The sequence below is a fragment of the Hakea prostrata genome, chromosome 9 (assembly GCF_041222555.1).
Source record: "Hakea prostrata isolate BN-2017 chromosome 9, UWA_Hpros_2, whole genome shotgun sequence".
Lineage (NCBI taxonomy): Eukaryota > Viridiplantae > Streptophyta > Magnoliopsida > Proteales > Proteaceae > Hakea > Hakea prostrata.
In genome coordinates this window covers 17,824,390-17,847,790 of record NC_142608.1, presented here as the reverse complement: position 1 = coordinate 17,847,790, position 23,401 = coordinate 17,824,390, and the positions used below count along the sequence as shown (strand labels likewise).

General features: G+C 40.2%; 2 protein-coding genes across 4 annotated transcripts in view; one reads left to right on the top strand and one right to left on the bottom strand.

Moving 5' to 3' along the window:
* LOC149004895 (transcription factor tau subunit sfc1-like) overlaps window positions 1-7,008 on the top strand; it is a 64,730-nt gene extending 57,722 nt beyond the window's left edge. For all 3 annotated transcript variants that reach the window (XM_089169166.1, XM_089169164.1, XM_089169165.1), the window contains 5 exons: window positions 1,521-1,659; window positions 3,982-4,180; window positions 4,433-4,611; window positions 5,198-5,237; window positions 6,337-7,008. In XM_089169166.1, the coding sequence (XP_089025292.1) occupies window positions 1,521-1,659; window positions 3,982-4,180; window positions 4,433-4,611; window positions 5,198-5,237; window positions 6,337-6,461 (682 nt within the window). In that variant the 3' untranslated portion in view covers window positions 6,462-7,008. The remainder of the gene's footprint in view (window positions 1-1,520; window positions 1,660-3,981; window positions 4,181-4,432; window positions 4,612-5,197; window positions 5,238-6,336) is intronic.
* Window positions 7,009-20,081: 13,073 nt separating this feature from the next.
* On the bottom strand, window positions 20,082-21,368 carry LOC149004894 (uncharacterized). The gene is made up of 2 exons (XM_089135738.1): window positions 21,173-21,368; window positions 20,082-20,671 (listed from the first exon to the last, which is right to left on the bottom strand). Exons 1-2 carry the CDS (start codon window positions 21,366-21,368, stop codon window positions 20,082-20,084), a joined length of 786 nt encoding a protein of 261 aa, XP_088991864.1.
* Window positions 21,369-23,401: the final 2,033 nt, after the last annotated feature.

The following is a 23,401-nucleotide window of genomic DNA, read 5'->3' as shown; positions in this document are numbered from 1 at the left end:
CGGATGTGAATGCGAATTCGGAAGCGGATTTTGGTTATCCATTTACACCCCTACTCCTACCTAGTAGTATGCTTATTTGCAACTGCTTATAACTTGGCAGACCCTACCAAGGACGAGGGCCAAATAAACCAATTTATGTGATCAAAACCTAAGTGCAAGGCCAACCTGTGTAGGTAGGGTAGGCAAGGTTTGGTTGGTGTCATGGTGTGTATGGGATGGGTCTTGTGGTGTAGTCTCAAATGGACTCTTGTTTTGTTGCTAGTGATGGAGATACTAACTAGATGGTCTCGGATGATTTGAGATGGGGTGTTTTAGGATAGGTTGGCTAATGGGAGGTTTTTGATATGGGATGCTATTTTGGGTATGTGTTTTGAGTGATCTATAGGGGTTTTGAAACTTGGGGGGTTTCTGGTGTGGATGATGCTCTATAAGTTTGAAGGGCTTAGGATGGCTGGTTAGGGAATTTGGAGATTTCTTAAGTTTAGGTCAAGAAGTTAGGGTTTCCTGCAAGATTTAATGGATTTTAGGGTGAAGGTTGTCAGATAAATGCATTCTGTTTCAAACAGTCTAGGGAATTTAGGGCCGTAGTGTATGAAGTTTGGGATAGTTCAGATGGTTGATAGATGAGATATGGGTATTCTTGATTTTGGTGGAAGGCATCAAACAAGGGGTTGGGGGCAGAATTACAACATATGCCACTATCTAACTAAAATTACTAGTGGAGGCTGAACTGAGGATTGAGATAATGAAATAGAAGACTGAAAAAACTACAAGGATTCTGCCCCTGACTCAAATTTGGGCAGAATTACAACATGTGCCACTATCTAACTAAAATTACTAGTGTACTGCTGAATTGCAATATATATGACTCTGCTTAATCAAAATTACTAGTATTACTTAAAAAAACCAAGTATAAAAGGACTATAATTAGTTAAAGTGTTGCTAGGTAGCAACCCTAGGGGCCACTCTGGGCTTCTAAATGCTGAGCACCAAATCTGGTGCCAGATTGCATCAGATCTGAATTTGAAACAGTAATTAAGTAAGGACTTATAGATCAGAAATCAAATTAAAATCTGTACTCCCAGTTGGTTTGACATACAGGATTGGAGGATCCTGTCACATTGGATCTTGTCCCCAGTTGGAGAGGGGAGAGAGCAAGAGAGGTAGAGATTTCTGAAGAGAAAGTGAGAATTTATTTATCCAGTCTTGAATTTATTTAACAAACTGGTTAGAATTTCTTCAACATTCAAAAGGGGCTTCTGCAATGGAATAACAATTAGCTTTGGCTGTAAGCTGGTTGCTCTTAAAACAAATGAGTAGAGCATGGGTTTAGAGTATTCAACTAATTCTAAGTGCCAAACAAGACAATCAATGTAAAAGATTTTTCTTGGGTCTATTATATTCTGGGTCTAAATATTTTCCTTTAGTTACCTTGAAACTGTAAGAAAAAATTATTTGTTCTTGAAAGTTGAGAAGGTATAAACTGACCTTATAACATTTTTTTATTTTTATTTTTTCAGGCTGAAGGTCAGATGGAAGGATATATGTGCATTTAAGTTTTTTCCTTCAAAGATTCAGGTGTTATTTCAACTTTGTGATCTTGCTGATGAATACATTCAAGAAGTGATCAGGAAACCTTCTGATCTATCAAAATGTCTTGTAAGTATTTCATCCTAGTCTCTTCCTTGCTTAAACAATACAGAGGGCGACAACTGTGACTGAGATAATTTCTATGCTGGGGGAGGTGTCACACCCAAGAAATGACTCAAACCCATTGAGCCCTAAAGCTTGTGCAAGAAACAGGAGAGACCTTGAGGGACAGGCTCTTGAGAAACAGGAGGTTTACTCCTTTAGGGTCATGATGTGTTTTAAAATTGAGAGGGATCATCTCAAACTTGCTGTGAGGCTGTTGCATTACAAATAATGTCAGAGTGACTTTGACACCATGTGGGCCAGAATGGGGACATTGTGCCACAGACCCAGGGAGAGAATGTCAACCCTAAGAAACAACTTACATCCCTTAAGCCCCAAATTTGAGTAGAAACTGTAGACTGGTAGAGGCACTGAGGATTGGACAAGGACTGGAGGCTCTCATTGTGATGCAGATCCAACACTGAAGTGGACTTATCAACCTAGGGCTGATAGATATTGGTGTTTGGTCTTTGTCCCCTACAATTTATAAGGTCATGGGGCCTAACAGTGGACTGTCTAGGCCAGGAATGAAAGTAGTTTAATTATGTAAATTCTCCCAACTTATAAGGGCAGAATAGTCATTTCTTATGTTTCATCTAAGATTTAGTATTGAAGTTGTAAGCCTATTGGAGTCTTAGGTCTAATAGAGTATTTTAAGTGCTATTTCTATCAGGAGTTATTTCCCATTTCTATTATGAGTTGAAACACTGATTATAAGCCTCTTTAAACTGCCCTAGAGGGGTTAGAATTAAAGCCTTTTGATTTAAAACTTTGCGTTGTAAAGTTGAGTATGATCATTTCTTGTGTGGGGATCCTCCTTGGTGGAGACCGAGAGTATGTGCAGCTCTGGTGGTTCAAGTTCAGGGAAGCTTCCAGTTACTTGGGTTTGAAAACCTAATTCTTTTTGCAGACTGGAATCAATCTATATACATTCCACCTTCGTTCACTATCCAGGTAAGGAAGATTGATCCCCATGCCCCTTCTTTTCCATTGGTTTCTCTTTTCGTTCTTGGAGGCCTCCATTTGCAGGAACCCTCCCAAATTTAATCAACACCCCTACATCATAACACACCTGGCTGCTTCACCTAACCACCATGAAACCTAAGTTTCAGGTTCAAACAAGCTGGTCTTTTGGAAAATCTTCAACTACCTTCTAGGAGAACATACACAAGATGTTTTTCACAGAGAGCCTGCCCTGTTCAATCCAACCATCATTGTTCATCCCCTTTGGACCACATCAACTAGGCTTTTACGATTCAGTCCTATCCCTAGTAGGAATGATCTGCTTCCAAATTCAAGTTGGCTCTGATTGAGATCTTGGAAGGACTGGCACCTAAGTGATCCTATTCAATCTAGGGCTACTTCATATTGGCTACAGAGAAGAGTTTGTGCTAGTAAATAACCTCATGCTCCTAGGTCAAGATGCATTTTCAGTCCATGTAGTTTTCACCTCAGAATGGACAATGCCTTGTGGTGCTGGGTTTTGGGGAATTATAATAGCAGTAGCTACCATTCCTACATTCTCAATTTCTTTTCAGAGTTCTTTCTAGGTTGTTATTCTTACATTCTCAAATTTTTTTGTAAGAGTTCTTTCGAGGTTCTACTAGAATAGATTCAATAGAATGGACTTTGATATGCTGGCATGTAACAAGACCCAGATTAGGGTAATTGCATTGATTAACATATTAGTGACTGAAATGAAACATATAGAACCCTCCCGAAAGTAAATTAAAGGACAAGCCACATGATTGTCACAAAACCGGGAAAATTTGACTATAATGGCAGCCTTTAGTGAAAACATCTGCTGCATGTTGATTGAAGCAAGCAAAGGCAACATTAATTGCAACCTTACTGACAAGCTTCTTAGAAAGATGATAATTGATCTCAAAATGTTAAGAGGAATGAGTGCTCAGTATTCAATTTCCAAGCTGGATTGACTAAACTGTTGGCTGCTTTTTGGTATGTGATCCCAAAAAATGAGATTGGGGCCACAATTAGTAAAACCTTTACCTTCTGTCATGATGTGTTTTAGAGCAGCTTCTCAACCTGGTTCTCTGCATTGAGCATCAGAAGTTTCTAATCAGATCATTCCTTTTCATTCTCATGTATGTTAAGGGTTCCATTTTGGGTGCCCCTTTCTGTCTCTCTCTCTCTCTCTCTCTCTCTCTCTCTCTCTCTCTCTCTCTCTCTCTTTTTTTTTTTTTTTTTTTTTTTTTTTTTTTTTTTTTTTGGGGGGGGGGGGGATATCACCATTTATAATTTGTATAATTAATATGGTTCAATCTGTAGTGTTCGACAGGGTGGCTTTCGTCATATGTGGTCAGTTGCTTGACATTGTGTGTTAAAGTGAGATTCATATCCATATATCCCAAAGTGGGTGCAAATGCCTTGTTGAGATCTGTATCTTTACGCTTTGAGAAAGCAAAAAGGATGCCACTTCATAAAACCGGTTTCAGGCCTGATGAAAAAGAACATCATACTAATGAAGGTTGGTTATTTATCTTTTGGGCCTTAACTGTTATTTGTGTATGTGGATAAGAAAGGTTGCTATTGCACATCCAGGTTTCTTGTTAACGCTTAACACTAGTCAATTTTACCAAGTCTTTGGCTTGAAGTATTTGCAAGGTTGCTATTGCACATCCAAGTTTCTAGTTAGCACTTGACACTAATCAATTTTACCATGTCTTGCCTTGAATTAGTTGCAGCATGTGCTTCTTATAGGTATTGATTTCATTTGCAGGCTCAGATAGTCATGTTCACAGAGAATCACCAGTGAAATCTAATGATCCAGAAAGCAGCAGCAACTATGATAAAAATGAACAAGAAATTGAGGATTACTTTGATGAAGATGATGATGATGATGATGATGAAATTGAGGATGAGGAGGAAGAAATAGATGAACTTGGGTCACCCCCTTTGGTAAGAATTTTCTTACATGATGTAGGCTTCAGGTTTTACTGGTTACAAACCTAGATCCCATAGGTGGTTGGCCCTTGATTTTAGCCATGTGGTCGAATGATATGGTTGTATGGTACTGCTAGCATAACTAATGAATTTGGAGGCATTAAACTGCTACATGGAGAACATGAGTTGGTCCTTGCAATAGAGACTGTGATTGCATCCCAGTGGTCATTTTTTACACTTGGAATAAGTACGTCATGTGGTGGAAAATTGAGTTTCTCCCCCTCCAACTAAGAAAGAATCCCTCGCTTTAAATTACCAAGTGGCAGTGTTGTAGCTCTTGTAGATTTATATCTGCACTTAGGTGTCCTAAGACTTGATAAATGAGAAGTTTGTGGGCCTTCAATCTTGATACAGAAGAATTTGTTGACAAGAGTAAGAGCCCATGTCTCTGTTACATGCTTTCATTGTGGGGTTTCTATTTCCTTTATTCTTATTTCTTGAGAGAGATTTTAACTACTTTCTTACACATTCCATGTTTGTCAGGATTTATATTTTGCTCTCTTATTCATAGACTCATATTTTTTTCCCCTCTAATTTGTAGGCTGGTGAGGATGGTGATTTTACTCAGCAACCATTTTCTTGTATCCTTGCATCTTAAAATATACTAATCTGAGGCTCTTTTCTTTCTTCTATGCCAAGTTCAAATTTCAAGTCAATGATTTAACTACCAATTAGTCTTGCCTCAATTGAGGCCATATACTATATTCTGTATAATGTCTTAGAAGTTATCTTCTTTTATTCTTTCATGTTTAAATGCTTTCAAATTTTATTTTTCTAAGAGCCTTCCATCATTGTCTTGCCTCAGTGAAGGTCACATATTATATTTTGGATATATTATATTCTGGATAGTGTCTTAGGAATTATCTTCTTTCTTCTTTCATGTTTAAGTTCTTTCCATTTTTCTTTTTCTTTTTTTTTTTTTTTTTTTTTTTTTTTTTTTTTTTTTCCTTTTTTTTTTTAATTATAGGCACAGATATATCATTCTTCCCTCAAGTGTAGGCACCTTGTTACTGAAGGTAACCAAATTTCTTGAGCCAAGGAGCACTTGATAACAGTCTTTGCTATTATATTAGTATCCAGTCAGTAGCAGTCACTCTATGAAGCACACCAAAAGCATATGTGGTTTTTTACATGTCATTCTTTTCTCATTTCCTCCTCTATTTTAACTATTCTTTGCATCAATTTCCTCTATTTAGTCTATTTCTAGGAAGGTTTCACCAGAACACACCTTTAATTGTTTAGAAGTACAGAGAATAAACATTTGTCAGTCCACTTCCGGCCTCCATTTATTCTGCTTTCTGTCCTTTTTCAACTCACGAAAAGTTGAAAGGTCTTTGGGATCATAATGATGGATCATCATCAAAAATCTCCTATTAGTTTTGGCTGAAAGGATCCAGGGAGCCAGAAGAAGCTTTTGCAACTTTGTATTTGGTCAGTGATAGCTAGATCAAGTGTTTCTTTCTTTTCTTTTTTATTGGGTTTCTGATGGTTGGCTTTTTTTAGTGTGTTTTGGTTTTTTTTTTTTTTGGGGGGGGGGGGGGGGGAGAGAAAGAGAGAGAGAGATACTGTTCATAACTTATACTGGGTTGATTCATTTTGACATGTATGTTCCTTTGAAAACTTTTCTTCTTAGCATGCATATAGTTTTCAAAAGAATTGGATTTCCTATATGTTGCTCAGATGCCAAGAGCTACTTGCAAGAACTTTTTGGTAATTTTCCTTCAGCCGGAGCAGGTAGGCCAGAGCTTGATACCAGCGATGTTGAATATCAGATATATGAGCAAGACAGCAGTGACGATGATTGATAACTATATCAGCAATGTCGTTTTGTAGCATCAGTTGTGGTAACCACTCTTTCTGTACATAACTTATATCTACCATTGACACACAAGGGAAACAATGCAATTTCTTTGGTGGTTTGAGCATCTGGTCAGTTCCTTGGGAAATATAAGTTTTGATGACAGTGAACTAAATTGGTTCATTGAATTTGGCTGAATTGTAAGCAAAATATGGGTAAAGTCTTTTAAAACATGTTGATATCTGAAACTAACCAAAAGTGAAAAATGCAAGTTTTCAGAAGAAGAATCCATGAATTCATTGTTGACATTTCAATTTCAGTCACCTCTCCAGTCATTTCCGGGTAATGTGCATCAATTCAGCTTTCAAACCACGATGCCATTTCAAAATGTCTTGGTGATATCTGAACTTTATGCTGGAGATGAGAGGTGCCTTTCTTGTGTAGTTAATTTGTCATTAATTCAGTTTTCAGTTGATTTTCAAGACAATGTTAGTTGTTAGTTGTTGTTGCTGTTGTTTTTCTCCCAGAGAACACAAAGACTGAAGACGCATTAACGACGTTGGCCAAGGAATAGAACAAAACATCACCAAGCCCTTGGGACAGCACAAACGGGCAATTGGTAGGGCCAATGTCGATCCCGGCCTAGGTAGTAGCTGAGTACTACCAGACCACACTTGTTGGACCAAAAGATGATGCCTGCCTGCTTTCGAGGCTCCATATGGCACGCCATCTTAAACAGCTTCTAATAGCGTTTCAAAAACATCCTTCCTTACCCACCTGAATATTTACACACTGACCTTAACCAACCAAAATGCACCCCCCCCCCCCCCCCCCCACCCACTTCCAAGCCTTCAATGGGGGAAGCTTTGATACCTGCAACAATCAAAGTGACCTTTAGTATTGAATGCCAGTTGTTAAGCTGAGAAGGGGGTTGAAGAGAGTACAAAGGAGAAGAGGCTTGAGATTGCATATCCATTTCTATATCAGGAGGTTTAATTGATAATGCAGCTGGTTTTCAGTACAGTACACTCTCTATCTAGAACAACAGGCTCACGCCTCTTTACATACCCATTTCTAGCTTTCCAAATATAATAGCAAGAAATGGCTTTACACAGAAAAAAAAAAACCCAATTGAGATAAGTCTTCTGCCACTTCAATTGAGTTACATTAACTCCTCCAGAATTAAGATTAGAAGAAATATGTAGCGTAGCCATTCCGAGACAATACACAGCGCCAAGAGTTCTCAGCTGTAGTAATCCTGGTTCCAAGAATCTAAAACACAAACTGAGAAGGAATCAAAGAAGATAAAAGCACTAAATTCCAATGGCCTTTTAATCTGATTCACCAAAGTGACCCTTGAATCAATTATTAAGTCTGCCAGGATAGAGTGAGTGAGTGGGTGAACCCAAAAATGGGTAAAGATGAAGCAATGTTGTTCCAAACTGTTGATCCACTTTTGTAAATTAAATGCACTTCCAAGCTTAACTGAAAGTGGAACATTATTATCCTTTGACCAAATTTGATTAACAAAGTCAAAGCACTTTGGATGACAGGCCCAAGCATGTTAGATAGTGAAAAAGCTTCTTAAACGAGACTTGCACAGTCTTGAGCTCAAGTAAAATAGGAACATGGTTAAAGCCTATAGGGGTCAGGTTAGAAGTTACCAAAAATCTGGACAAATGGAGAACCAATCTGTGCGAAATGAGAAAGTGATCGAGCTTTTCTCTAATTCAAAATTTTGTTTTCTGCTTATTAGACCAGGTAAAACGGGTACCTCTCCAGCTCAGATTAACGAGATTGAAGTTGTGACACAAATCTAGTAGTGCTGACGCAGAAGCCGTTAAAATGGAAGGCAAACCTCCCCTTTTTTTTTCTTTTCTTTTCTTTTTCTTCTTCTGAAGCACTCAGTACCTAATTAAAATCCCCCATTAACAAGATTGGAAGGTAGCAGTCTAATTTATCCTAGACATGTAAACAGATCGGATTCCGCTCAGATACCCATAGTATCCGAATCTGAATTCGATTAGCAAAACAACTATCCGAATCCGAATTCAGACAGAAATTTAAGAAAAGGCATCCGAATTCGAATATGGAACTTTATTGGATATGCGATAATAATTCAATTTGATAAACTATCTGACTATTGATTGGTGGTTGTCATTTTTTTTTTTTTTATTTTCGTTTTGCGTTTGGGGGGGGGGGGGGGGTTTTAAAAAAACACCAACAAAAAAAAAAAAAAAAAGAATAAAAAAAAAAGAGGGAGAGGAGTTTCTGAAAAAAACGGAGGGGGGGAGGGAACCCACCCCCCCCCCCCCGGGGGGGGGGGGGGCCCCCCCCCCCCTCCCTTCTTTAATGTATTGTGCCCCTCTACCAAGGGTTCTTCGCACCACCACCCCAAGAAAAAGCAACCCCCACCTAGAAGAAGGGTTTTTTGATCTCCCTCTTAGACAACTCGGATGACATGTGGGGGGGTCCCGCCCAATATGCAGGAGGGTTGGGTTTATATAGGCCCAAACCACACCTCCCCTCAAGGGAGGAGAATCAATCCTCCACTTTTCAATGGAGAATCAATGTCCCCCCCCCAATGTGAATTAACCCCCTTTACTCTAACCTCCCCACGACTTGGGGAAGTAACTCTCTTATTCCGTATTTGGAATCGAATAGGCTTTAACCCATTCAAAGACCTTAACCCCCACTCGGATCGGATGGCATTTGAATGGTCATGAAGTTGATGGAATGAAAGGTCAAGGTTGAATTTGAGTAATTCCACCATTCAAGTTAGCACCTCATCACCATGATTTTGGCTTAAGAACCATTGACCAATGTCATGAAGGCCTTATACCCAAGCTTGAAGGGCTCCTTTACTCATGGTGCCTCATTCCCCCTTCCTCGTGTGCCCAGGAGGACCCTTACCTCAAGGGTCCCACACACAAACAAAACAATTTAAATCAATGCAAAAGCTTTTGAAACTTACTATATAGATAACATAGACTGGAATGTAGAACCTAAGATCCGGTTAACCTTTTAGAGAAAAAAAAACAGAAAAAGAAAAAAAAATCCACCTCCTCCTTCAACACCTTCATAGTGTGTCTAGCTAAAATACCCCCCACATTCCCCCAGACAAACCGGACACCTTGCTGAACCAACCTATGAACCAAATCAGCCTCCTCCTCACACCTGGAAAGAAGAACCAAGATTAACCCCAAACACCTCCTCCTTCAACACCTTCAGAGTGTAGTCTAGCCAGAAGGACACCCCCTTCCCCCAGCCAAACCGGTCACCTTGCTGAACCAACCTATGAACCAAATTCAATGTAGGGAGATATCGCCATTAGTGATTCATCGTCATCCTCCATAAGAGATTCAACACTAAATGAGAATATCTCAACCTTTACAACAATCATTCGGAAATGAGCATTAATCGCCAGTGGAGCCGTTAGCAAATTAGAGTAAATGTTAAGAGGAACATCACAGGTGGGCCGATGATGACATTTCCGGTACACAGAGAAACATTTTTCCACACCGACGACAGAGGAGCCACAATTTAGACTTTAGATGAACAAGAAAGGGAGGGATTACCCTTGCATTTCTAATCGTAGATGAAGGACTACAGGCCTGCGTTTCTTGAACAAAACTTTAGTCCTCGCTGGGAACTCACTCACCATATTTTGGATGAATAAGCTGTATTTCCATTACCTGCCCAACATGTGCAAGAGATCATTTGCTTTAACATACTCTCAACTGAGAGGCAACTTGGCAGTAGTATTGCATGCATCTAAACCCAAATCGACAACCTATCCCAATCTTGGTCATAGTTCTGATCATTCATCGAATGAGTTTGGAGATGAAGTAGTACTGCTCCACACCAACAAGGTCCAAGATGGGCAACTCGATCACGATGATCTAGGAAGAAAATTGACTGGTTTCTACGAGTGCAAACTGTATTGCATACAGACATAGAATCATTAGTATACGTGAATTGTTTGGTAGAATGGTTACATATACAACAAGTCAACAAAATAAAATTACCGACTAAATCAAGTGATGGTATTGGATCTCACATATATTAAGTTGAAGACTATATATCATAGATATATAAAATAAAAATTCATAAATTTAGAAAATAATTATTAAAATCAGAAAATGAAAAAATGATAATAAATAATCGAAAGATAAGTTTAACAAAACACAATCATAGATCATAGTCCTAGACTATACATATATGAATTTCAAGACAATACAAGATCATTTAAGGCATGAACAAAACAAAAATAAAAAAAGGGGAAGTTTGGAATTGTTGGGTATGGCTCATGCTTTACATTCTATTGTTGCTAGAGTTTTCTTTTGTAGTTGTTGTGGCTTAGGAGATATTTGGAGGGAAAAAATATGAGCAAAAGAGGTATTTGACGGCAAAGGAGTCGTGGAAATTAAGTGAAAATGGAATAGAAATCAATAAAAATTAAGGAAAAACTAGTTGGAATGTTGAAATGGTTGAAATTTCAGTTGAAACCTCCGAAATGGTTGAAATGTCCAAAATTTCGATCGAAATTTGACATTTTTCCGAAATAATTGGAATTTCGTTTCATTTTTGACAAATGTAGACATTTCGGCCGAATATGGATGATCAGAAGAGGCAAATTTGCATCAATATTCCCTTTTTCAAAACACATATAAAATCCACTCCTAAGTTGGTCCATCATACCGCCAATAATGAACAAAGATTCTCTTTTCGTAGGCTTTGGAAACCCAATGTAGTAGCCATACAAAGTATTAGGAAAACCATGGCGAAGGAAGGGAAACTGGAGAGACACATCCGATAACTATCCAAGGGGCGATGAGGCATGCCACACAACATAGGGAACCCTAGGAGGGAGATGATTAGGATTTTTTTTTTCCACGCTTCAAGTGGTTTCCTAGCACTGGAGCACTAAGAGAAGAGGAAGCAAAACCTTCAGGAGTAGGGGGAGTAGTAAAGATTGGGGCCATTCTCAAAACCTAGAGAGCCAACAACAACACAAGCAGCTGGAGGCACCCAAAAAAAGGAAAACTGAAAGACAAATGCAAAGCCGAAGCTAAGCAATCCACCCAAACACAGGGGATGAAAAAATAGAACTAATTGGGAGCCAAAACCTAGGCAGCTAGAAACAAGAACCTAAAAACAACATTGAAGACCAGACATTGGGAAACAACACCAGAATGCCAAAGCAGAGCAAAGAGCAGAGATGATTGGTAAAGAACAAAGAAAACAATAAGAAGAACATGAAGCAAATGATGGATTTCATTTTCTACATGCAAAATTTAAATGTTGCTTGCCACTCCTTACGCACTACACTTCACTTCATCCCAAGCACCAAAAAATGGAAGCCAAAAAATCCAATAGAACTAGAGGGGGAAAGGGTTCAAATCCTCTACAATTCCTACCCCATGCAACTCCCTACAATTCATATTTAGGATTGTGACACGTGGTAGTCTATAATCCAATGGTTACAATTAAAACCCAACTAAGAAATGAATCTAATGCATTCTTAAATTTCTCTCAAATTTTGTCTCTCCTCTTTTCTTGAGGTTTAATTTAGGGATTTATTAGATTCAATTTCTAATTATGAACATTAGATTGTTAACTGTTAAGTGTCACAATCTGGCCTAAATACAAATTACGGGGGTATTGTCAGGGGGGGAAGGGGGAGGACCGGAGCCAAGACCAAGGGACAACAGGGGCAAGCAAAACAACCCGAAGGGGGGGGGGGGGGGGGGACGGGGGCCGGACCCAGGCCGCCCAAACGGGGGCGGGAAAACGATCCGGGGGGCCGCCCCGGGGGGCCGCCGGAAGCGGGTTCACTGGACGCGGTGTTAGTTTGTCTTGTTCCGGGCCCGCCCCCTATGGTAGCAGTTCTAGCCCTTACCTCTTATCATGTTGGTCCCAACTTCCAAGGAGAGAGTTATCACACTCGTTTATGCACTGTTAAGATTGCTATCACTTTCCAAAAATAAAACGTTGAAATTCAAAGAATTAGGGGCATCAACCTTTCGGGTTTTGCCAGTTTTGATTTGGGTTTTAGATCTCTAGTTGAAATCATTAAACCCAAATATGGATCATTGGCAAAATTTTGGGTTTGGTTTGTTTTGGTTTGGTTTAAGGTGGGTTGATTTTGAGACTATTGTCAACTTATTATCAAACAACCATTTAGGCCTTGGATCTTGCCTTTTGGGGCTTAAACCCCAAAATTAACCAACCTTTTTAACTTCTTTACATTGGGTTATAATGGTCTTTTAATTGTTTGGTTTGGTTAGTGGTTTGGTCTATTTAGTTTTGGCTAACCAACTCCTGGCAGGTTGGATCAAACCAATTTGAATTTGACAGGTTTTTTAAACTCCAATCTGTACTCCATCCAATTAGTCAATTAGACTTGAATTGATCTGATACAAATCTTAATGAGTTGGTTCGATTCGGTTTCAATGGTTCGGTCCTAGAATGGGCACCCCTTCAATGATGTAGGGTAGTCCAAAATGCAAAGGGTGTGTATGTAGTAATTTTTCTAAAGATAGACATCATTAGGATAGACATTTTTCAAGTGATCTAAATAAATGGTTGAAATTACCACTTCAACCTTCAATCAAGATGGCAAAGATCCATTGTTAAGTTTATGCACGATAAAAACCATCTTTAGCTACCACTGTTAGCTTTTTCAAAAGACTTCTCAAGCAAAACAAAATAGAAAGGCATTCCTCAAGTCTGGATTGCCTCTTCATCGGATATGCATTAACGTTTTTCTACCACACATTTTGTATGGGGCCCACATTTGAGTATGTAAAAAAAATCTAGCGGTGAGATTATCAATGAGTACCACATAGAATGTATGGTAAAAAGGCATCAAGGAGCATATATAGAATGAGAGGTGATCCGGACTCTCCTCAATGGTTCTTCCTATGAGTTGACGGTTTAAAACCTCTTGGTACAATACAGCTCATCGAATCAATCACAAAGTAAAGACCAACTTTAAGTACGCCGGGTGGGATGGGGAAGTAAATACATAAGTTTGGGATTGTGAAGATGAACATGATGTGGATGCTAGGACTACATTTTCCGCATTGTTGCTCATTTACGTAGAGAATGCTAAATCTTGCAAAAGTGAAATTCCTTGAGCAACTCCTTAGAATCCTCTATTAGATGTCTGATTTTCCATGGTGGGGTGGATTGTTCTATGAGGTCTTCAAGACATTATTAGGCAAGGGTTATCTCCTTCAAGAATGATATCTTGATTCTCCCATTGTCTTGTCTAGCATAACACTGTTCAACTTCAAGAATGCCACAACCACCACCCTTCCTAGTCAGCTCAACTTCAACATTTTGATGATTTTATTGGTTGGTCCAAGTCACCCCAAGGGAATAAAGTTTAAAAATCTCTTCTTTAAAAAATATTAAGGAAAAATCTATTCAATATTGTGGATCCCCGACCATGGATATCAAGTCTAATATCATAACAGTTTTGTTGAGGACAACAATTCCCATTCGGATCTATGATGAAGTAAAATCATGCACTGCTCATTTTTGCTAATAAAACAAAGAGTACCTCAAAAGGGAGGGGGAGGGGGGGGGGGAGGGGGAGGGGGGGGGCAAAACACGTGTTCTGAAAAGGGCTGAATTGGCACAAGAATTCGAGTCTAGATCACCTCCACGTCAAGGGAGAACAATGCGTTCTTCTAATGTATTTCCACCACTAATAATGGTGGGCCTGGACCGCTGAGGTTGAGCTTTCTCTCTCTTGCACTTGAAGCTTGCACCCTTACTAGTACTCACTTCAGCAGCAAGTATTTCAATGTGAGGGGCATCGGCCAACATCCGATCCTCCTCCAGCTCAAGGTGCTTGGCTTGATCAAAAGTCTTGACATCATCAGCATGAGTCAAGAAGATCTTCATATGCTCCCAAGTCTTCGGCAATGATCTGATGACTGCAGAGACTTGCTCCTCATCGGTCTTTTGGTGCCCACATGCATTCAACTCACTAATCATGTTCGACATGATGGTTATATGTTGCCTCATGGTTTGACCCTGCGCATTTTATAACCGTCAAAAGTGAGTCCGAGCTAGTGACCTCTTGTGGTGGAAGTCCCTCCATACTGGAACTTCACTGCCTCCCACAAAGACTTTGCAGTCCTATGCTTCTCAAACCGAAGCATTAGGTCATCCCTCATGGAGCTTAGGATAGTATTCCTAGCTACCCGGTCTTTCCTCTTCCAAGCATTGTAAAGCTCAAGGTCACTGCGATGTTGCGCAGTGGTACCTTCCTTAGGTGGGGACATGGTTTAGTTTATGGTTTCCAGCATATCATGCTCTTCTAGGAGATACTGCACCTTTTGGTGCCAGAGGTCATAATTCCTCTCATTTAGTTTATCTCCTTTAGTGAGGTCAACAACAATGCTCTTGGTAGACATCATAACAATACCTACAAAGATGAGTTCAACTATTCTAGCATAAAACACAACACAAGCAACAACAATTCACACTAGCATAGTCAACCTATGGGATAAGCATTTAAACCAAAAGACATGCTAACAAACATTCAATCAAATTATCATGCAAACCCACATAGACTTAAACACTAGTTTCATTCTGTGCTAGAAACACAATTAATAAGACCCATATTAAAACAATTTTAATAAAATAAAACATCCAATCATGTTTATACTATGAGGTGGTTTACATAGAACGCTTCTACTTCACTAGCTCCCACTAGGCCCCATTAGGTTCTCAATGCCCAAACATCACATAGATTATCGGGCCATTGGTGTCCAGTAAGTTAGAAACACATTCTAAACTGGACAGACCAATATCCAAAAAATCCATCTCCCATATGGACTACCATCTGGCCAGATGGACTTCCGCCGGACCACAAATCGGACAAAGACGGACGCACGGCCCGGGACCCAAACGGCGCATCCCGAACAATTTGTTCAAAAACGAAAAACACACTAAAAAATCCTAAAAACACATGAAAAACCAGCAACCATAAACAAAATGGATCTCATGGATTATCAACATGCATATTAAGAAGGGAAACACAAGGATCCTCCAATTGGACCAAACAAAAATAAGGGAAACCCCTCAACTCCTATGGATTCCTATAAACCTCGGATCTCCCATTGGATCCATTCAATAAAAATAAACAAAGGGAGGAACCGAGAATCGGGGAACCATGGCTCAATGCTAATGTAGGAACCATATCTACAAATAATGAAGGGGAAAGATCCACCCGGACGCCCCAAAATAGAATATCCGCAACGAAGAAGGACCACCCCCGTCCTCCACAACCCGCACCGGTGATTCCACAACCAGGAAGGGGAAAAACTCCACAACCCAAAGCCGGGAAGGATGGTATAGAGACAAAGCAAAGGGAAGAAAACTACCGGAAGACCCTCCGCGCTGGAGAGGGAGAGGAGAGAGTAAGGAGCCCACTCTGGAAACTCACGCACGAAAACACCCAAGTGAGTGGTGGTACAAAATATAACCCATACGAACCGCCCAAAAGTGACGTGCCCTGGGTATATATTTAAATTAATAAATATTAAATCCCAACAATGATGTCTATATCGTGCAAAAGTGTGACCACGATGAAAGTAAGAAAGACGGTTAATTTCAAACGTAAAGATGATATCATAAGTGTGGGAGGTTGAGACATAGTCCGAATATACCAACAGGGTGTAGGTCATCCATACCCTAGTGACCAGTATATGCACAGACCTAAGACAGAATGCTAGGTGCTAGAAGTGTGGCTAGAAACCCAGAGAACACCCCCGGTAGGGGAGAAACGGAACCCGGAGCGGGGAGGGGTCAGGGCACCAGAAGCCCACACCACAGAGAGATAGGGGCAAAAAGACAGGGCGGGGCGCCAAGACCGGAACCAACCAGAGAGGACAGAGAGCACGCCAAAGTGGAGACCAAGGATGAGAAAGGAACCAAAGAGCCCCCAAAGGATCTCACAGGTGGATAAGGATATGGGCCACAAAGCCCCCGGAGGAAGTACCAAGACCAAGAGTAGAAACAAAGACAGGTGGGCCTAGAATAGAGCACGGGTCTCTGCCAAATGGTGTGTAAGGAGTGGTGACTTTTCCAGCCATGGTTGTGTGACTTGACCCAACAATTGCGGAGAAGCCAATAGACGTTTCTTGTTGAGGAAGAGTGAATGAGACCTCCTAGAGGAGACTGATGTTCAACTTAATGTGTGTCTACCATAGAGACTTCATGATAGAGTTAGTAGCATAACATCATATACATTCATTAATTATATTATCATCATTATTTATATTATTATGGTTATTCTTATATGTGTGCGATGTGGGAATTTGTGAATGAATTCATGATATGTGTTGAGTTAACCTCATTCCTTAATATGTATATTTCTTTTAGATTTTACTGCAGGTTATAAGAACTCCATTCAAATGGAGGATCCGTCGCCGATAGACTATTTTGAAGGAGCAACTTGCGAGGAAGTGGACTCGCAAGGAGCTTCGTGCCCGTGTCAACACTACTCCTATGGAGCTGGGTTCCAATAGGAACTAGTGATGCTTTGGGATTCGATAGTGTCCTTCATGGCCTTATTTTATATTTTTTAGCTTATATCTTTTTAGAAGGGTGAGACATTTTCTACCTAGACACTTAGATTATTTCCGTTGCAAACTATTCTTTACTTTAAACTTTGATATTTAGTTTTGATCAACATTAGATAACATTTAAGTTTAGTTAATGGATGATTGTAACCTATTGATAAATTAGATTTTATAACTTTAGTATTTGAACTTGATTTATTCTTGTCCTTTATTATTCTAAGTCATATGTTTGTATGGATTTGTCATTGAACCTTGGTCCTGTAGTGTATCACCCCAATGGGTATTCCGGTGTGACCAGATCCAGCTGGGTGGAGTGTGACATGATGCATATTGAAGAGCTCGTCTGATTGTTGTTGCCTTCGCTTGTAATGTTGTAAGATTTCTAACATATTGCACAAAACAAAAGATGACTTGTCCCATATGATCTCTTGCCACTCCGCCAATTTCACCTTGAAAAAGATTGTTGCCTTTCTTTATGGATGCACCGTCCATATTTATTTTGATGAAACCCTGCTCTAGAACAATGCACCCAAAAGACTTTTTGCTTTTCTTTGAAGGATGCTTCTCGGCATTACTAAGGAATTCAAAGATGAGAATATTTGTTGTTCTTCATACTGTCGCTGGGGTTTTGATTTGTCTGCAATGAGAAGCATTATTAAAGGAGATCCATATGATCCATATTATAGTTAGGTGCATCACGAGGGATCTCCTTTGGTGTTATGTGCTTGAAGAAGCTATTTTTAACTAGTCATATATTTGTTCATTGATATTAGAATGTTGGTTTCCATAAACATATATTTAGAAGTCAGGCCAACCTTGCATGGTAGCATTGTAAGAAAATATGATTCATCGAAGCTGTACTAGAGTGACACAATGAGCAAATATCTGATTTTTTTTTTCCGGAGCAAATTGAAAATATCATTCAAGGGACAAACATGGGACATCAGAAGACAAGACCTCTTGTAGCCATGGAGAGGAGCACAGTTGTGAAATCCAACCCTATCCTGACCCAACCCGGATCCTTTGATGTTTGTAGGTCCGAAGACCCGGAGTAGTGGAAGAAGAGACTTGTGGGCCCTCATAGTTGAAGATTTGGTGTATGACTCAGAGCTTATGGATATTGACAGTGATGCCCCTTACTTGGATACACTGTTAGTGTTCAATGAGAAACTGCACCTAGAAAGGGGGAAGCTTAGTTGAAATACGTGATGCACTTCCGATCTCGTCCGAAGGTATTTTCTCTAATCTAGACTTGTTGATTGACTTGTAGGAGAAAACCCAACTCAATTTGGATCAGTCTGACCTTCCAATTCCCTGTCTGAAGTTGTTGTTCAGGCTTGGTCGACTGGTCTAGTCAACTAGCAGATTAATAATTGCAAAAATTCCAAGATTCTTGATTATTTTAAGCCTACTTATTGGGACCTCGTGAATAGAACCCTACCCTAATCATTTGGACTCCAAAGAATGAGGAGTGACCTTCCCAAGGCCATTTCTTGAAGTTGGTGAAGAATATTGGCCTCAATCATTGCATTCCATCTCCATTGCTTCCTCAAGGTATGATTTCTCCATCCCATCCTCTATTTTACTCATTCCTCTACTCTTTCTTGCTATTGAGACCATGGCTAAAGTGTTGTAACCTTGCAAACACTTGGTCATGTGTTTTCCCTTTCATTTTCATTGTTTTCCTTCCATTCTTGTTATGTTATGCTTCCATTCCAATGACTAGCATTGCATTTCTATGATTCTTTTCATTCCAACTTGCCTTATTGATCTAAACTGATGTGTAGATGTATGCTAGGTCTGATTTTATTATTGGTTTATGATTCTAATCTAGTTCTTATCACTTCCTTAGCTAATTCCCCATCATTCCTTGCCATTGTAACAAATTCCAATTCAATTCTTGATGTTTAGCATATAGAACATAAGGTTTCGATTTGGGCATTCCTAATTGGTCCATTATATCATGTTAATACTTGTTGTATAGTGTTCTTATACTGCTATAATCAATCCCTCCAAGTTTCGGATCGATCCCCAGAAAGATTGGTTTTGGGCCAAATTCACTATTCAGCCCATTACTGTTCATTTTGGTCAACTGCTTGGTCAAAGCAAACTTAAGGTCATGAGTGGGATAATTGTGATCATATTCCTTGAGTTGTCTTGACGCGTAAGCAACCACCTCTCCATGCTACATTAGAACACAATCAAGGCCAATCTTCGATGCATCAATATATATTGCCAAGCCTCCAGAGTTTTCGAGCACTATCAAGATGGGTGCATTTGTCAACTTCTTCTTCAACTCTTGGAAGTTCTTCTCACAAGATTCACTCCATACAAATTTCACACCCTTTCTTGTCAACCTTGTCATTGGGGCAGATAATCTGAAGAAGTTTTCAATGAACCTCCTATAATAACCTGCAAGTCTAATCTAGTGACCAATTTGGGTTGGTCCCAATCCCACACTGCCTTGACTTCATCTGGATCCACTTTTATTCCTTCAGCTGATACCATATGACCTAGAAATACCACCTATGATAGCCAAGACTCACACTTCAAGAACTTTGCAAACAACCTCTTTTCTCGCAATATTTGCAAAGTGAACTTTAAATGTTCAGCATGCTCCTTCTCATCCTTAGAATATATCAAGATGTTATCAATGAAGACTATCAGAAATTTGTCTGAGACATCATGAAATATTTGATTCATGAAATCCATGAAAGCGGTGGGTATAAGTGAGACCGAATGGCATTACCTTAAATTCGTAATGACCATCCCGAGTCCTAAAGCGTGCACGTGTCACGCTCACCTCAAGATGGATCCCGACCTCAAACAATCTTGGAGAACGCAGGCTCCCTCAGTGGAAACAAGTCATGATCGGTAGAGGATACCTATTCTGAGGTGAGCTTGTTTAACCTCTATAGTCAATAAATAGCCTCATGCTTCCATCTTTCTTCTTTATAAACAACACCGGAGCTCCCCAGGGAGACACTAGGTTGGATGAAATCCTTTCCTAGTAGCTAATTTAGCTAGTCTTGTAGCTCTTTTAACTCCATAGGTGCCATTCTATATGGAGCTTTAGACACAGGAGCAGCTCCTGGTATCAATTCAATAGAAAACTCTAGTTCTCTTTCTAGGAGTATTTTGGGTAGTTCGTCATGAAAGACATCCTTGAAGTTCTTCACCACCTTGAGGTCTTCAATGGACTGCTCTTCTTTCTTGTCTTCTATAGAAGAACATAGTTTAGCACCACCGACAAACTCCCTCACTTGCAGTGCTGCCACAATAGTCTCCTCACTGTGCTTTCCCAAATCACCTTGGAATTCAAAGATAGGTGCACCAACTGGATGAAATTGGAATTTCTTCTTGAAACATGAGATGACTACCTTGTGAGCTGTCAACCAATCCATGCCAAGAATTGCATCAAAATCCTTCATGTCCAATTTTACAAGATAGGCCTCTAAGTCTTTTCCTTTCATAGTCATAGGACAAGGTCCGACCACTTCATCAAGTTTTATTACAAATGGAGTAGGTGTATTAGCCACCAACTCATGACTCAATTTGCTAGATAGTAAAGAGGCACACCTCACAAATGATGATGCAATGAATGAGTGTGATGCTTCAGTGTCAAACAATACAAAAGCAGAACTGAAGCAATAGAAAGTGTACTTGTCACCACATCATGATGCATATCCATCTTTGTCCCCATCAAATTGAACACCTTCCCCTCCTGTGGGTACTGAGTTGGCTTAAAAGATGTAGTAGGTTGGTTCCCTTTCTGTGGACAAGTAGGAGCCATATGACTAGGCTTCTTGCATATGAAACAAATGACTTCTCCTTGTCCTCGAGCAGCTGTTGGCAGAGCTACTAGCCTAGGACTAGTGATAGGACGTGGATTAGCATAGATGGGTCTTGAAGGCTATGAGCCACCAACTTGGTGCATTGGAGCACCACTGTTCCCATGACCAAACCATGCACCTCTCGGCTGAAATTGAGGGGTGGGTAAGGTGCAGGCCTACTAACCTTCCTTGATTCAGATTCACATAAGGGATGGGTTCCTTATTCACCAAAATCCTTTGTAGCTAGTATGTCTCTCTTTCCCCTTCCTCAATCTTCTTACCCACTTGAACAATCTTAGCATAACTCACTATGGGCTGAATGGCCATCATGTAAGTCCAAATGGTAGACCTCAAGCCCTTGAGAAACTTCTTAGCTTTTTCAACATCAGCCTTCATGAACACAAGGGCGAAGAAGAAGAGCTCTTCAAACTTTTTTTGGTAGTCTAAGACAGAGAGAGACCCTTGTTGGAGTGCCATAAACTTAGCTTCCTTAGAATCTTTGGCCAATGTTGGGAAATAATTCTAACAAAAGGCTTCCTTGAATGCTTCCCATGTCACTACTTGGTGTTGTGCCACCAAAATGGGTTGTATGTCATTCCACCACACATCTACTTCATGTTGCAATTTTTGTTCAGTGCACAAAATTTTATGTTCTTCATTGCACCTTAACTGACGAAAGGCTTTCTCCATTTCCCTTAGCCATTTTCTTGAGAGCAAAGGATCTTTCGGGATTATGGTAAATGCGGGAACTTGGAGCTTGAGGAAATGCTCCATTAGTTTGGTGTGGGGTCCCAAACCGTAGATCCCATCATTCCCTCCTTGAGTGGAGGTCTTGACTCCATTAACATGAGGTGGATTCCAATTCCCTTGATTAATGGCTAGCTACCCTTGCATGAGTGTCTTGATATGTGATTGTTGTTTTTGCATCATGTTGGTCATGACGTTCAACACATCTTTGGTTGTGACCACCAGTGGTGCATTAGGTAGATCACCATCTTGAGGAGGGGGTGGTACTTTTGTATGACTGGAACTGCTAGCATTACCATTCCCAACATTTCAGTTTCTTAAGTTAACAATCTTGGCACAACCATAAAATTCCATGATTCTTCAACTCATAAAACACAAGCTCAAAACACCCATTATTTTGCATCAAATCCAAGCAAACAATCCATTTGAACCATATACATGCATAGAAATCATTTGAAACACCAAAAATTGCCCAAAATTGACTTATATTGGGCCTGTTCGAGTGGGCCCAGTCGACTGCCACCTCATTGGAACTTCTAGAACTCAAAATTTTTCTTAGAAAACGGATCGGTCGGGTTCCAATTGATCACCAATATTCTGGAGTTTTCGGGAAAACTAGAGAGGATGAGCGGTAGACTAGCTAGTCGATTGCCCATCAACAATGACTAGTTGACCCGGCTGGTCAATCGGTTGGTCAACCACCCCCAATTGACTCTGCCAAAAATAGGCTAAGTCGGCTGATTCTAGACCAGGTGGGCCTAGTCCAGTTGACCCACCCCAAAAAGGGGCCGATCTGGTTGACAAGCAAGACCCGCGCAGCGCATGGGCGATGGTCAAGTGATCGCCCCTCCTCTTTTTGGCCACTTTCTCTTGTTTTCTTGGCTCCCTTGCTCTGAGGAGGGGTTCTAATGCATTTTCTTGATGATTCTTGCTCTATGCGGCACCCTATGGCGAGATCTAACAGCATTTTCTCTATGAAACCACAAGTACGCTTCCTTATGAAACCACAAGTACGCTTCCTTTCTATACCATTTTGCTTAGATCCATGCTATATTTGAAATTTTTTCCGCACTTCCGCCAGTAAAAAGTTTAGTATTTTTTGTAGATTCACCCTATTCACAACATCCTTGTTAGATCTACATCTCATTCGCTCCATCTATCGATTTTTACACAAAACACTATTCATTCCTAATTCACTTTTCTTATTATAATATTTTTTCCATGATTTCCTCTTAAAATTTAGATGGCTCAGCGTGGTAGAGGGGGTGGGCCCACATAGGTGGTCGTAGTGTAGGTCAGGGGCGTGGGCAAGGAGTACAACGTCATGACCTATTCGACACTATAGAGGTCAAGTTTCTATATAACCACTTCTTTAGAGACAGACCAATCAAATATGGCAGGTTTGTAGAGCCTCACTCCGTGGCTCCATTTTAGATCGTAGAGATATTTGGGGTGCTAGGCTAGAGTTGTATGTTGGATCTTGATGAGTCAGCCTATCCCTAGATGATCCGCTATTTTCTATAGCAACTTGACCTTCCTAGAGGATGAGGTCATCGGAGGGGACACTGTTATCTATTCGATCTCGAGTGTGAGGTACTTTTATTCACTTTACCACGGAGTCTCTTGTGGGTATTTTGGGTGTACCTTATGTCCCTAGTGAGCAAAGACGGATTCCACCTAGGGGTGGAGATGAGTCCATCCACTACACTGAGTGTTTGTTGATCTTTACCATGCCGTGCAATCGTAAGTGTGATCACATGCGC

Bases quoted from the DNA above. Each gene is read 5' to 3' on its own strand.
- LOC149004894 (XM_089135738.1), bottom strand. From the start codon at position 21,368: ATGGCACTCCAACAAGGGTCTCTCTCTGTCTTAGACTACCAAAAAAAG. The intron at 20,672-21,172 runs GTAAGAAGATTG...TTGACACTGAAG, and splicing joins TGCTAAGATTGTTCAAGTGG to CATCACACTCATTCATTGCA.